At 38.4% G+C, this 12,671-nt stretch overlaps 1 protein-coding gene across 1 annotated transcript in view; it reads left to right on the plus strand.

Moving 5' to 3' along the window:
- The window catches only part of MRS2 (magnesium transporter MRS2), a 33,502-nt gene that overhangs the window by 6,955 nt on the left and 13,876 nt on the right, over positions 1-12,671 (plus strand). Inside the window, exons 5-9 of the mRNA XM_036112186.2 lie at positions 8,156-8,329; positions 10,174-10,304; positions 10,752-10,868; positions 12,152-12,304; positions 12,535-12,652. Coding sequence (XP_035968079.1) covers positions 8,156-8,329; positions 10,174-10,304; positions 10,752-10,868; positions 12,152-12,304; positions 12,535-12,652 — 693 coding nt within the window. The remainder of the gene's footprint in view (positions 1-8,155; positions 8,330-10,173; positions 10,305-10,751; positions 10,869-12,151; positions 12,305-12,534; positions 12,653-12,671) is intronic.

The following is a 12,671-nucleotide window of genomic DNA, read 5'->3' on the forward strand; positions in this document are numbered from 1 at the left end:
TCAGTTGCATTTCAATACACTAATAATGAAGCATCAGAAAGAGAAATTAAGAAAACAGTCCCATTTACAATTGTACCAAAAATGATAAAATATCTAGGAAGAAACTTAACCAAGGATGTGAAAGACGTGTACTCTGAAAACAATAAAACACTGATGAACAATTCAAGATGACGCAAAGAAATGGAAAGATATTCTGTGCTTATGGATTGGGAGGACAAATATTGTTAAAATATCTATACCACCCAAAGCAATCTACAGATTTAATGCAATCCCTATCAAAATACCAACAGCATTTTTATTTTTTTTAAGTTTTTATTTTTTAATTTTATTTATCCATTGGAGAGAGAGAGCACGAGCAGGGTGAGGGGCAGAGAGAGAAACAGACTCCCCACTGAGCAGGGAGCCCAATGCGGGGCTCAGTCCTGGGACTCCAGGATCATGACCTGAGCTGAAGGCAGACGGCACTTAACCGGCAGAACCACCCAGGCGCCCCTAAGTTTTTATTTTAATCACCAGTGCTCCTCATAGCAAGTGTACTCCTTAATCCCCATGACCTTTTTCCCCCATCCCATAACTACCTCCCCTCCAGTAACCATTAGTTTATTCTCTATAGTTAAGAGTCTGCTTCTTGGTTTGTCTTTTTTTTTTTCTTCCTTTACTCCTTTGTTTACTTCCTTAAATTCCACTTATGAGTGAAATCATGTGGTATTTGTCCCTCTGACTCATTTTGCTTAGAATTATACTCTCTAGCTCTATCCATATCTTTGCAAATGGCAAGATTTCATTCTTTTTTATGCCTGAATAATATTCCATGATACACATATACCATATCTTCTTTATCCATTCATCAACCAGTGGATACTTGGGCCACTTCCATATCTTGGCTATGTAAATAATGCTGCTGTAAACATAGGGGTACATGTATCCCTTTGAATCTGTATTTTGTATTCTTTGGGTAAATACCCAGTACTGCAATTGCTGGATCGTAGGGTAGCTCTATTTTTACCCTTTTGAGGAACCTCCATACTGTTTTCCACAGTGGCTGCGCCAGTTTGCATTCCCACCAACAGTGCAGGAGGGTTCCTTTCTCTCCACATCCTCACCAGCACTGTTGTTTCTTGTGTTGTGGATTTTAGCCATTCTGTTAAGTCAGGTGTGTCTCATTGTAGTTCTGATTCGCATTTCCCTGATGATAAGTGATAATGAGCGTCTTTTCATGTGTCTATTGTTGGCCACCTGGATATGTTCTTTGGAGAAATGTCTGTTCATGTCTTCTGCCCATTGTTAATTGGATTATTTGTTTTTTGGATCAGTTCTTTATGTTTTGGACACTATCCCTTTATCGGATATGTCATTTGCAAATATCTTCTTCCATTCCGTAGGTTGCCTTTTAGTTTTGTTGACTGTTTCTTTGCTGTGCAGAAGCTTTTTATTTTGATGTAGTCCCAACAGTTCATTTTTGCTTTTGTTTCCTCACCTCAGGAGATATGTCTAGAAAAATGTTACTATAGCCAGTGTCAAAAAGAGTTACTGCCTGTGCTCTCTTCTAGGATTTTTATGGTTCCAGGTCTCACATTTAGGTCTTTAATCCATTTTTAATTTATTTCTGTGTATGGTGTAAGAAAGTGGTCCAGTTTCATTCTTTTGGATGAGGCTGCCCGGTTGTCCCAAACCATTTGTTGAAGAGGCTAGGCTGTCTTTTTTCCATTGGACATTCTTTCCTGCTTTGTCAAGATTAGTTGACCAGATAGTTGTGGGTCCATTTGTGGGTTTTCTATTCCTTTCCATCGATCATTGTGTCTGTTTTTGTGCCTGTACCATACCGTCTTGATGACGGCAGCTTTGTAATAGAGCTTGAAGTCCGGAATTGCGAAGCCTCCAGCTTTGTTTTTCTTTTTCCACATTGCTTTGGCTATTCAGGGTCTTTGTGATTCCATACAAATTTTAAGATTGTTCTAGTCCTGTGAAAAATGCAGTTGGTATTTTGATAGGGATTGCATTATATGTGTAGATTGTTTTGGGTAGTATAGGCATTTTAACAATATTTGTTCTTCCAACTCATGAGCATGGAATGTCTTTCCATTTCTTTGTGTCTTCTTCAATTTTTCATAAGTGTTCATAGTTTTCTGAGTACAGATCTTTTACTTCTTTGGTTAGTTTATTCCTAGGTATCTTACGGTTTTTGGTGCAGTTGTGAATGGGGTTGTTTTCTTGATTTCTCTTGCTGCTGCTTTATTACTGGCGTATAGAAATACAAGAGATTTCTGTACCTTGGTTTTGTATTCTGCGACTATTGAATTCGTGTATCAGCTCTAGCGGGTTTTTGGTGGTCTTTAAGGTTTTTCTATATATTGTATGTCATCTGCAAATAGTGAAAATTTTACTTCTTCCTTACCAATTTGGATGCTTGTTTTCCTTTTTGTTGTCTCATTGCTGTGGCTAGTACTTCCAGTACTGTGTTGAGTAAAAGTAGTGGGACTGGACATCCTTATCTTGTTCCTGATCTTAGGGAAAATGCTTAGTCTTTTGAGTATGATGTTTGCTGTGGGTTTTTCATATTTGGCCTTTTTATGTTGAGGTATGTTGTTCCCTCTAATCTGACTTTGTGGAAGGTTTTTATCATGAATGGATGTTGTACGTTGTCGAATGCTTTTTCTGCATCTATGGAAATGATCATGTGGTTTTTATCCTTTCTCTTGTGAATGTGATGTATCACATTGATTTGTGAATATTGAACCACCTTTACATCCCAGGAATAAATCCCACTTGATCATGGTGAATGATTATTTTAATGTATTTTTAATGTATTGTTGGATTTGATTTGCTAGTATTTTGTTGAGGATTTTTGCATCTGTGTTCATCAGAGATACTGGCTTGTGGTGATTCTTTTTTTGTGTGTGTATGTGGTAACTTTATCTGGTTTTGGTGTCAGGGTGACAGTGGCCTCATAGAATGAATTTGGAAGTTTTCCTTTCTCCTTTTTTTTTTTTGAATAGTTTGAGAGGAATGGATAATAATTTTTCTTTAAATGTTTGGTAGAATTCACCTGTGAAGCCTTCTGGTTCTGGACTTTTGTTTGTTGGGAGTTTTTTGGTTACTGATTGAATTTCATTGCTGGTAATTAGTCTGTTCAAATTTTCTATATCAGTCTGTTTCAATTTTGGTACTAGTTTCTAGGAACTTAAGCATTTCTTCTAGGTTGTCCAGTTTGTTGGCATAGTTTTTCATAATCTCTTATAACTGTTTGTATTTTTGCGGTGTTAGTTATTATTTCTCCTCTCTCATTTGCAATTTTTATTTTTGGTTCTTTTTTCTTGTTAAGTCTGGCTAGGGTTTATCTATTTGAATTGATTTTTTTCCCCAAGAAAACAGTTCCTGGTTTCATTTATTTGTTCTATTGTGTTTTTAGTTTCTATATCATTTATTTCCGCTCTAATCTTTTTTATTTCCTTTTTTCTGCTGGCTTTAGGCTTTGTTATTATTTTTCTAGCTTCCTTAGGTGTAAGAAGAGGTTGTTTGAGATTTTTCTTGTGTCTTGAGGAAGGCCTGTATTGCTATATATTTCCCTCTTAGGACCGCTTTTGCTGTATCCCAAAGGTTTTGAACCATTGTATTTTCATTTTCCTTTGTTTCCATGTGCCTTTTTATCTCTTTTATTTCCTGGTTGACCCATTCATTGTTTAGTAGCATATTATTTAACCTCCATATATTTGTGTTCTTTCCAGATTTTTTCTTATGGTTGATTTCTAGTTTCATAGCATTGTGGTCAATAAAGATGCATGGTATGACTTCAGTCTTTTTTAATTTATTGAGGCTTGTTTTGTAGCCTAATACATGATCTATTCTGGAGAATGTTCCACATACACTTGAAAAGAATGTGCATTCTGCTGTTTTAGGATGGAATGTTCTGTATATATCTGTTAAATCCATCTGGCTCAGTGTGTTATTCAAAGCTATTGTTTCCTTGTTGATTTTCTGTTTAGATGATCTGTCCATTGATGTGAGTAGGGTGTTAAAGCCCCCTACTATTATTGTATTAGTATTAATTACTTCCTTTATATTTGTTATTAACTGTTTTGTGTATTTGGGTGCTCCCATGTTGGGTGCATAAATATTTACAATTGTTATATCTTCTTGTTGGATTGTCCCTTTTATTATAGTGTTCTTCTTTGTCTCACATTACAGTCTTTGTTTCAAAGTCTATTTTGTCCAATAAAAGTATTGCTACTCTGGCTTTCTTTTCACTTCCATTTGCATGAAAAATGCTTCTCCATCCCCTCACTTTCAATCTGTGTCTAGGTCTAAAATGAGTCTCTTATAAGCAGTGGATAGATCGGTCTTGTTTTTTTAATCCATTCTGATACCCTATGTCTTTTGATTGGAATGTTTAGTCCACTTACATTCAAAGTAATTATTGGTAGAAATGTATTTATGCCACTTTATTGTTTTGTGGTTTCTCAAGATTTTCTCTGATCCTTTCTTGTCTTTCTTTCATGGTTTGCTGGGTTTCTTTAGTGATAGACTTGGAGTCCTTTATTTTTTTACATATCTATAATTGGTTTTGACTTGTGGTCATCACTACGTTTGTATATAACATCTACATATTGCAGTCTTTATGAAGTTGATGGTCATTTAAGTTTGGAACCATTCTCCCCCCCCCGCCCCCCAAGTTTTAGGTATATGGTATCATTTTATATCCTTTCATTTTGTGAGTTCATTGACTGATTTTTTATAGGTATATTCATTTTTACTGCTTTTGTGTTTCTAAACTTCATACTGTCATTTTTAGTCTTTCCTTTGCACTCAAAGATTCCCCTTTAATATTTCTTGCAGGGCTGGTTTAGTTGTCATGAACTCCTTTAGTTTTTGTTTCTCTGGGAAACTCTCACTCTCCTATTCTGAATGATAGCCTTGCTGGATAAAGTATATTTGGCTTCAGGTTTTTCCCATCTAGAACTTAAAATACATCATGCCACCCCTTTGTCTTGGAAAGTTTCTGCTGAAAATCTCCTGATAGTTTTATGGGGTTTCCTTTGTATGTAACTATCATCTTTGTCTTGCTGCTTTTTATATTTTTTTCTTTATCACTATATTTTGTCATTTTAATTACAGTATGTCTGGTGTAGATATGCTTTTGTTGATTTTGTTGGGAGTTCTTTGCCTCCTGAATCGATATCTGTTTCATTACCCAGATTATGGAAGTTTTCAGCTATTACTTCTTCAAGTAAATTCTCTACCCAGTTTTCTCTCTCTCCTGGGACTCCTACAATATGAATGATATTACATTTGATAGAGTCACTGAGTTCCATAAGTCTGTTCTCCTGTTGCATAATTCTTTTTCCTCCCTTTTGTTCAGCTTGATTACATTACTCTGTCTTCTAGGTCATTAATTCATTCCTCTGCTTTTTCCAGCCTTTTCTTCATTCCATCAAGCGAAATGTTTCTCATTTCATTTATTGACCCCTTTATCTCTTTATTATTCCTCATCTCATTAAGGATCTCATTGATGTTCTCCACTCTTTTCTCAATTTCAGCGAGTATCCTTATGATCATCATCGTTTTAAATTTCCATCAGGCATGTTACTTATGTATGCTTTGCTTAGATCTCTGGCTGTGGCATTGTCCTGTTCTTTCATTTGGTATAAATTCCTCTGTCTTCTCATTTTGTCTAAGTCTCTGTGCCTATTCCTGTGCGTTAGGCAAGTCAGTTATGTCTCCTGTCCTTAAAGATAATGGCCTTATGAAAAAGAGGTCTTGTAGTTTCTGCAGTGTAGTGTCCCCTGTTTCCCAGGGCCTGGCACTTCTGCGAGTATCTCCAGTGTGTGCTGGGAGAGCTCTTCTGTTGTGTCCTGGCCACTTTATCCTTCAGGCCAGTCATCTGCAGAGGCTCTCTTTGCCTGTTGTGGACAATGTTTGGTCCCTAGCCTGAATGTGGCTCATTTTAACTAGGTGTGCTCTGGTCTGCTTGTGAAATGAGAGCTGTTGCTACCGCCATGGAAACTAAGGCCTCGCGAAACTCCTGGGTCAGGAGATGCAGTATGAGCAGGGGATTGGGCTGGTCTTCTCAGGGAGGGGGCCTGCTGTGCTGGAACTGAGACAGGCGTGACTGAGACGACCTGTTCCACCAGAGTGAGGGGTGGTGAGACTTGGTGTAAGCGAGTTAGGTAGTGAGGGTCACTGCTAGGCTGGTTTCTGCAGGTGCCTCTCTGTTTATGCTGAGCAGCAGGGGAGGGAAATGGCACCTACCTGTTCCTTTGTTCCTAGAGTGGTCTCTCCATGAATGGTGCCTCTCTGGGACACATTCCAAGATGAGCAACTAACATTTCCCCACTGTGTGCCCCAGGTGCTCTTCAGATTGCTGTTTCCATGCTGTATGTCCAAGGTCTGTTTGCCCTGCCTTTTCTCCAAGAGCTGCCCCAGTGTCCTCTGTGCTCCAAGCATGCTGACCTTTAAAACTCCAGGCTTTAAGCCCCACTGGTTACAAGAACTCATGAAATTCAGGCTCTCCTGCTTTTCAAGCCAGTTGCTGTGGGGATTTGTTTTTCCTGTGCGCTGTCCTGTGTGCTAGTTTATCTCGTGTCCTTCCCTGCAGCCACGGCTCCCTCCCCACCACCGCGGCTACAAGTTGCAGCTCCATCCTTCCTACCTTCTTTGTGGCCTCGCCTCTACTTTTGGTTGTGGAGTTTGATCTGCCAATCATCAGATTGATTTCTGGGGTACTTAGGATGGTTTAATAGTTACCTAGTTGTGTTGGTGGGAGGAGGCAAGCCTAGTGTCCTACTCCACCACCATCTTTTTCTCCCACCAACAGCAGTTTTCACAGAACTAGAACAAATATCCTAAAGTTTGTATGGAACCACAAAAGACCCCAATTAGCCAAAGCAGTCTTAAAAAAGAAAAACAAAGCTGGAAGCATCACAATCCCAGATTTCAAGATATATTACAAAGCTGTAGTAATCAAAACAGTATGGTAATAGTACAAAAATAGATCAGGAATAGAATAGAAAACCCAGAGATAATCTTCGACAAAGGAGGCAAGAATATGCAGTGGGAAAAAGGCAGTCTCTTAAATGGTGCTGGGAAAACCGGACGGCCTTATCCAAAAGAATGAAACTGGACCACTTTCTTACACCATACACAAAAATAAACTTAAAATGGATTAAGGACCTAAATGTGAGACCTGAAACCATAAAAATCCTAGAAGAGAGCAGAGGCAGAAACAGACTATTCACTATAGAGAACAAACAGATGGTTACCAGAGGGGAGGTGGGTGGGGGATGGGGGAAATAGGTGTTGGGGAATAAAGAGCACACTTACCACGAATGAGCACTGAGTAATGTATAGAATTGCTGAGTCACTATATTGTACACCTGAAACTAAGATAGCACTGCTAAGTATGCTGGAATTAAAATAATATTTCCCCCTGATCATTTTTTAAAAGAATTATCTCTTTGATGAAGAGAGAAGTGTGTGATAAAGCAAATTTAGCAGAATGTTATTTGTACAGTCTAAATGATATGTATATAGGTGTTCACTGTGTAATTTTTCAACTTTTATGTAGAAAAATTTTCATAATATGTTGGGGAAAATGAAAAATCTCTAATTTTTATATCACTAATACAGTGGCCACAGACTACTCTTCTCACTTAACGGATGCCAGTCTTTAGAATAAATTTCTAATTTTTTGGTGCTCTAAATTAGAGTGCTAAGGCTATGTTTTATCTTTATAATTTCAAATTAACTTAATATGTTTTGGTGACAATTTAAAAAGGTAACTTTCCCACTTCAGCCAAAGTAATCATGATTAAACTAAATCTTTTCTAAAAGTCTACCAAATACATGACTTAAGAATACCTTATCTTGTTTTCTTTGTTCCCTGTTGTTCTTCTGATTATCCTGGAAGTCTTGATATGTAGCTTAATTCCAGTTGTGTTGAGATTGAGTTAGAAGTACATATATTTTTAGGCTTCCTTTCTTTAAAAAACGTCCTTTTTTTTTTCTTTTAGTAGTGATTTGGTTTAGGCTTAATCCAGAATTAAAACAGTATTAAACCCTGTTTTATGAATGTTCTTTTCCTATAGCTCTGCACCTTTCATGTATGCATGTGTGTGTGCTTGTGTGTACATATGGATAATTTTTTTTTTTTTTTTTGCAGTATTTGAAAGCTGTGATAACTCCAGAGTGTCTTCTGGTATTAGATTATCGTAATTTAAATTTAGAGCGATGGCTGTTCCGGGAACTCCCTTCACAGTTGGCTGGGGAAGGACAGCTTGTCACCCACCCCTTACCTTTCGAGTTCCGGGCTACAGAAGCCCTCCTGCAGTATTGGGTAAGCCTGTTCTTACTTCACTTCTTGAATTTGTTCTTGTTTTAAAGTGCTGTTGAGTAGGAAGACAAGTTGGTATTGTTTCAGTGGCACCTTCCCTGACCACACCCCACCTCCAAACAAAAGCATCTGTGAGGGTCCTGGGTGGAGAAAGTACTTACCTGTTAAGCTGTATGACCCAATCAGATGGATCCGAGGTCTCCAGGTACAGTTTATAGAGTCTCTTTGAGCGTCATACTATGACATTCACTCAGTTAAGCACATTTTAAGTTGGCTGTCCTTTGTATAATTTGGTAACTGTATTTTAGGGGTGATAATTCAAAATACTTAACATCCTAAATAGGATATAAGAGAACATATCAAAAAAGTTTTAAATGTATTCCATTTTATTCTGTAACTAAATTGTGTGTTGTAAAACTGCATACACATGATAAACATTACAGCTCAAGTAATTCTAATACTTCACATATCACTCTGATTTGTGGGTACAGTCCTTGGAGACCGCTAGATGATGCCACTGTTTGAGACCTACTTTGACATAGGAACCAGGTGTAATTCTTCTAATGATTCCCCCATTAAGTGGATAGTTACTGGGTGTCTAGGGACCCTGTCAGGCCCTGAACAACGGTGGTCACTGCCCTCCTGGCCCCACAAATTGTTCATGATCTTTTCTTCCCCCCAGTAGTCAGGATAGTACTGTTCAGGAACTGGCTGCACGCAGCAGTTGGTTCTAGGGCATGCTAACCAGAGTGAGGGAAGGAAGCAGGTAAAGAGGACGTGCAGTGGGTGAGGATTGGATCAACCCAGGACCCTTCCTTTCGTCTGCCCTGCTGTAGCGAGGGAGTAGGAAATGGCTACATCCTCCACTCGCTCAGGTTCATGAGGGAGGAGCACCAGCTAGTACCAGCCGAGGAGATGGTGACTAGTTGGGGCACAGTTCCTGAACAGGGAAAGTGCCGGGGAGGGAAAGGAGGGAAGGTGCGGTCAGTGGCAGGCTACATGGGCTGAATAAGCTCTGTCGAGCTCGTGCTGAGGTAAGTAGTACATGCTGGCGTTTATGCCATTCGTCGTTTCCCCAGTCACTGCTTAATTCTCTTACACTGTTTACCAACTGGTATGGAAGTATTTCAGTATTTTAACAATGGGCGTAGCTGTATCAGTGCTTTCCTGCTGGATGCCTAAATAATAAGTGTACTTTTGACTTGACACTGATTGATTTTTTTTTTAAGATTTTCTTTCATTCATTCATTTGTCAGAGAGAGAGAGCACAAACAGGGGGAGAAGCAGGCAGAGGGAGAAGCAGGTTCCCCGCTGAGCAAGGAGCCCAATGCGGGGCTCGATCCCAGGACCCTGGGATCATGACCTGAGCTGAAGGCAGATGCTAAACCGACTGAGCCACCCAGGCGCCCTGACACTGCTTGATTTCTTAAAATCCCAAGTTATGTTTTGGTTTTTGGAAGAATTTTTTTCACAGGAATTTTGAACTGTATTCTGTTTACAAAGAACATGGGTATTGTTTACCAAGTGTAAAGTATGTGTTTTAACCATGGAATGGCAGGCTTTATTTTAATCAATCTTGCATTCTTTTCATAATAAATGTTTGTGGGGGAAGACTCTTACAAGAGTTAATTCCCAGTCCACCAAATGCAAGCCTGGTAGCATTATGCATGGTTCTCTTTTAACCTGGTAGATCTAGTTTTTGAATCATTCCAGCCCTGACCATGTTCTGAAACATTACCAGCCTTTCTAGCTATTACAGATTTCTGTGTTTAATCAGAGGATTCACTGACCCTGAGTATTCTAAAAAGATTGTTTTGATTCTTATGAAAGGTCATGTTGTTATCTAGATCAGCACTCTTCAGGGGAAACTTAGCATTTTGCAGCCACTGATCCTTGAGACATTGGAAGCTTTAGTGGATCCCAAACATTCTTCTGTAGACAAAAGCAAACTGCACATCTTACTACAAAATGGCAAAAGGTAAATATGGGTGATTTACCAGTTTGGGAGGTAGACAAAAATATCTGAAGCTTCTCTTTTAGTAGTCCTGATAGAAAATGTGTAACATTAATTCAGATAAAAAAAAAAAAAATACCAACTAATTTTGCTAATGGTAATGGTTTTCTCTCTGTGCCTTCAAAGTAGGAAAGTAGCCTAGGTGGGAAGTTGAGCTAAAAAGAGCACATAGACTAATGTTTATTGAAAAGCTGTTTTGCATGAAATGCAGTATTAGGGTCTTTATTTTTGGATGCGAATTGATTCTTAATGTGCATGGTAAATATATAAAAAAATTTTACAAGTTGGTGTTTACCATGAATATATAAGTGGGTCTACTTGATAAGATACTTTAGAAAGATACTTTTTTTAATAGGGAAATGTGTTTATAAGTTAATGTTATTGATCATTTCTATACAACTACTCTTCTAGTCTGTCAGAGTTAGAAACAGATATTAAAATTTTCAAAGAATCCATTTTGGAGATCTTGGATGAAGAAGAGTTGCTGGAAGAGCTGTGTCTGACAAAGTGGAGTGACCCGCAAGTCTTGTGAGTGTACAATCCTGCTTTGTTACTTACTTTGTTAGGATCAGTCTTCTGTGTTCTGCAGGGTGGTTCTTCGAGAACATAACGTTTTCTCCAGAATAGAAAATATAGGCACTTTTTACCCCCAGTTTCACTATTTTCCCGTATGTATTGCATCTGATTCAGTTTAATGAGCATATATTGAGTGTTTACTGTGTACATGTCACTGTGCTGGGCTGTGATGAATATAAACCATACCTTTGTCTTCAAGGGACTGACCCCGAAGTGGCACACACATCTATCCGAATAACTTAGCCTGGGGAGTACAGTGGAAGAGAGGGAAACACACTCACGTGGGGGCAGGGAGAGGGGGGTGAAGGAAAAGTACGACACTGGCACATATTCTGTAGCTTTGGTCTAATATAAAAATACTTACCTTAGAAACCTTTTATCTCTTACAGAATTAGAAATTATTTACTCTTCTTATGCACACTCAAGTTAAATGTTTACTTTTTAAGTACTCAGAATATTTCATTTTTGTTCTTTGTAGACAAGTATTAGAAATTAATGGAGACACCTCTGTAATGTGTATAGTTTCCACAATCTATACAGATTTTTTTAAGCATTTTGGGACATTAGTTATCTATATTCTAATAAGGAAAAATTAAGATTATAAGGGCTGTTTTATAGCAGATAAATATAGTAGCGGAAACTTGAACACACTTGTAACTCTTGTTTGCTTTGCCTATCAGGCCAATCTGTGTCTAACATACTCTCTAAGTATCTTTCACAGAGTACTTCAGTCCTACTTACTCTCCTTGGTGGGGGGGGAGGCATGAGTATAGAGGCACAAAGTGACTATTGACATCATTTAAGAACATCTTTCTTCATATATGAAAATGACATTATGTATCTACCTTGGAAAACAAAAGCTTTTTATGTTTGTTTTTAGTTTTATTTTGCCTTATTTTCACTAATTTGCACTCATTCATCAGCATTTACACATGTGGATTTTCCTATAACTGGTAGTGCATATGTGCGTGAGAATCCCTCGACTTGGGGCCACCGAATACAGTGAACCCATCTAGCCTGTAGGCTAGAACCTGCGCCCTCAGCTTACTCTGTATAGTGTTTAGGACCACTTGACAAAGCCAGTCACTGATTGGCCTCAGTCACCTAACAGAAAAAACAAAGGCCACTTTTTTCATTGGTAGTTGAATATTATATATGGATTCAGAAAGTTTTTGGTACCAAATGGATGATGGGTGTATTGGGGGTATGCTAATTATGTTAACTCTTAATTGAAGTGAAAAGAGCAGTGCTGGAATCGACCATGCAGAAGAGATGGAGCTGCTCTTGGAAAACTACTACCGATTAGCTGAGGATCTTTCCAATGCAACCCGGGAACTCAGGGTACTGATTGATGATTCACAAAGTATCATATTCATCAATCTGGACAGGTAAGAAAGCATCCTGTAGAACAATTAAAGGAATTCTGAAGTGATAAAGCTTTTAAGGAACTGTCATTTTGGGAGGAGTTATACCATCATTATCATCTATAAATGCTACATAGAAAGATGTCCTTTTTTAAAGGAGTAGATTTAATTTCTGTGGTCTTTAATAGAGGGTTTCATGAATTTGCTGTGTATAGTTAGTGGGCCTTTCTGATCTAAGGTGTTCCCCTCTCCAGCCACCGTAATGTGATGATGAGGTTGAACCTACAGTTGACCATGGGAACCTTCTCTCTTTCTCTCTTTGGACTAATGGGAGTTGCTTTTGGAATGAATTTGGAATCTTCCCTTGAAGAGGTGAGACTATTATTTCAAT

This window comes from Halichoerus grypus, chromosome 9 (assembly GCF_964656455.1).
Source record: "Halichoerus grypus chromosome 9, mHalGry1.hap1.1, whole genome shotgun sequence".
NCBI lineage: Eukaryota > Metazoa > Chordata > Mammalia > Carnivora > Phocidae > Halichoerus > Halichoerus grypus.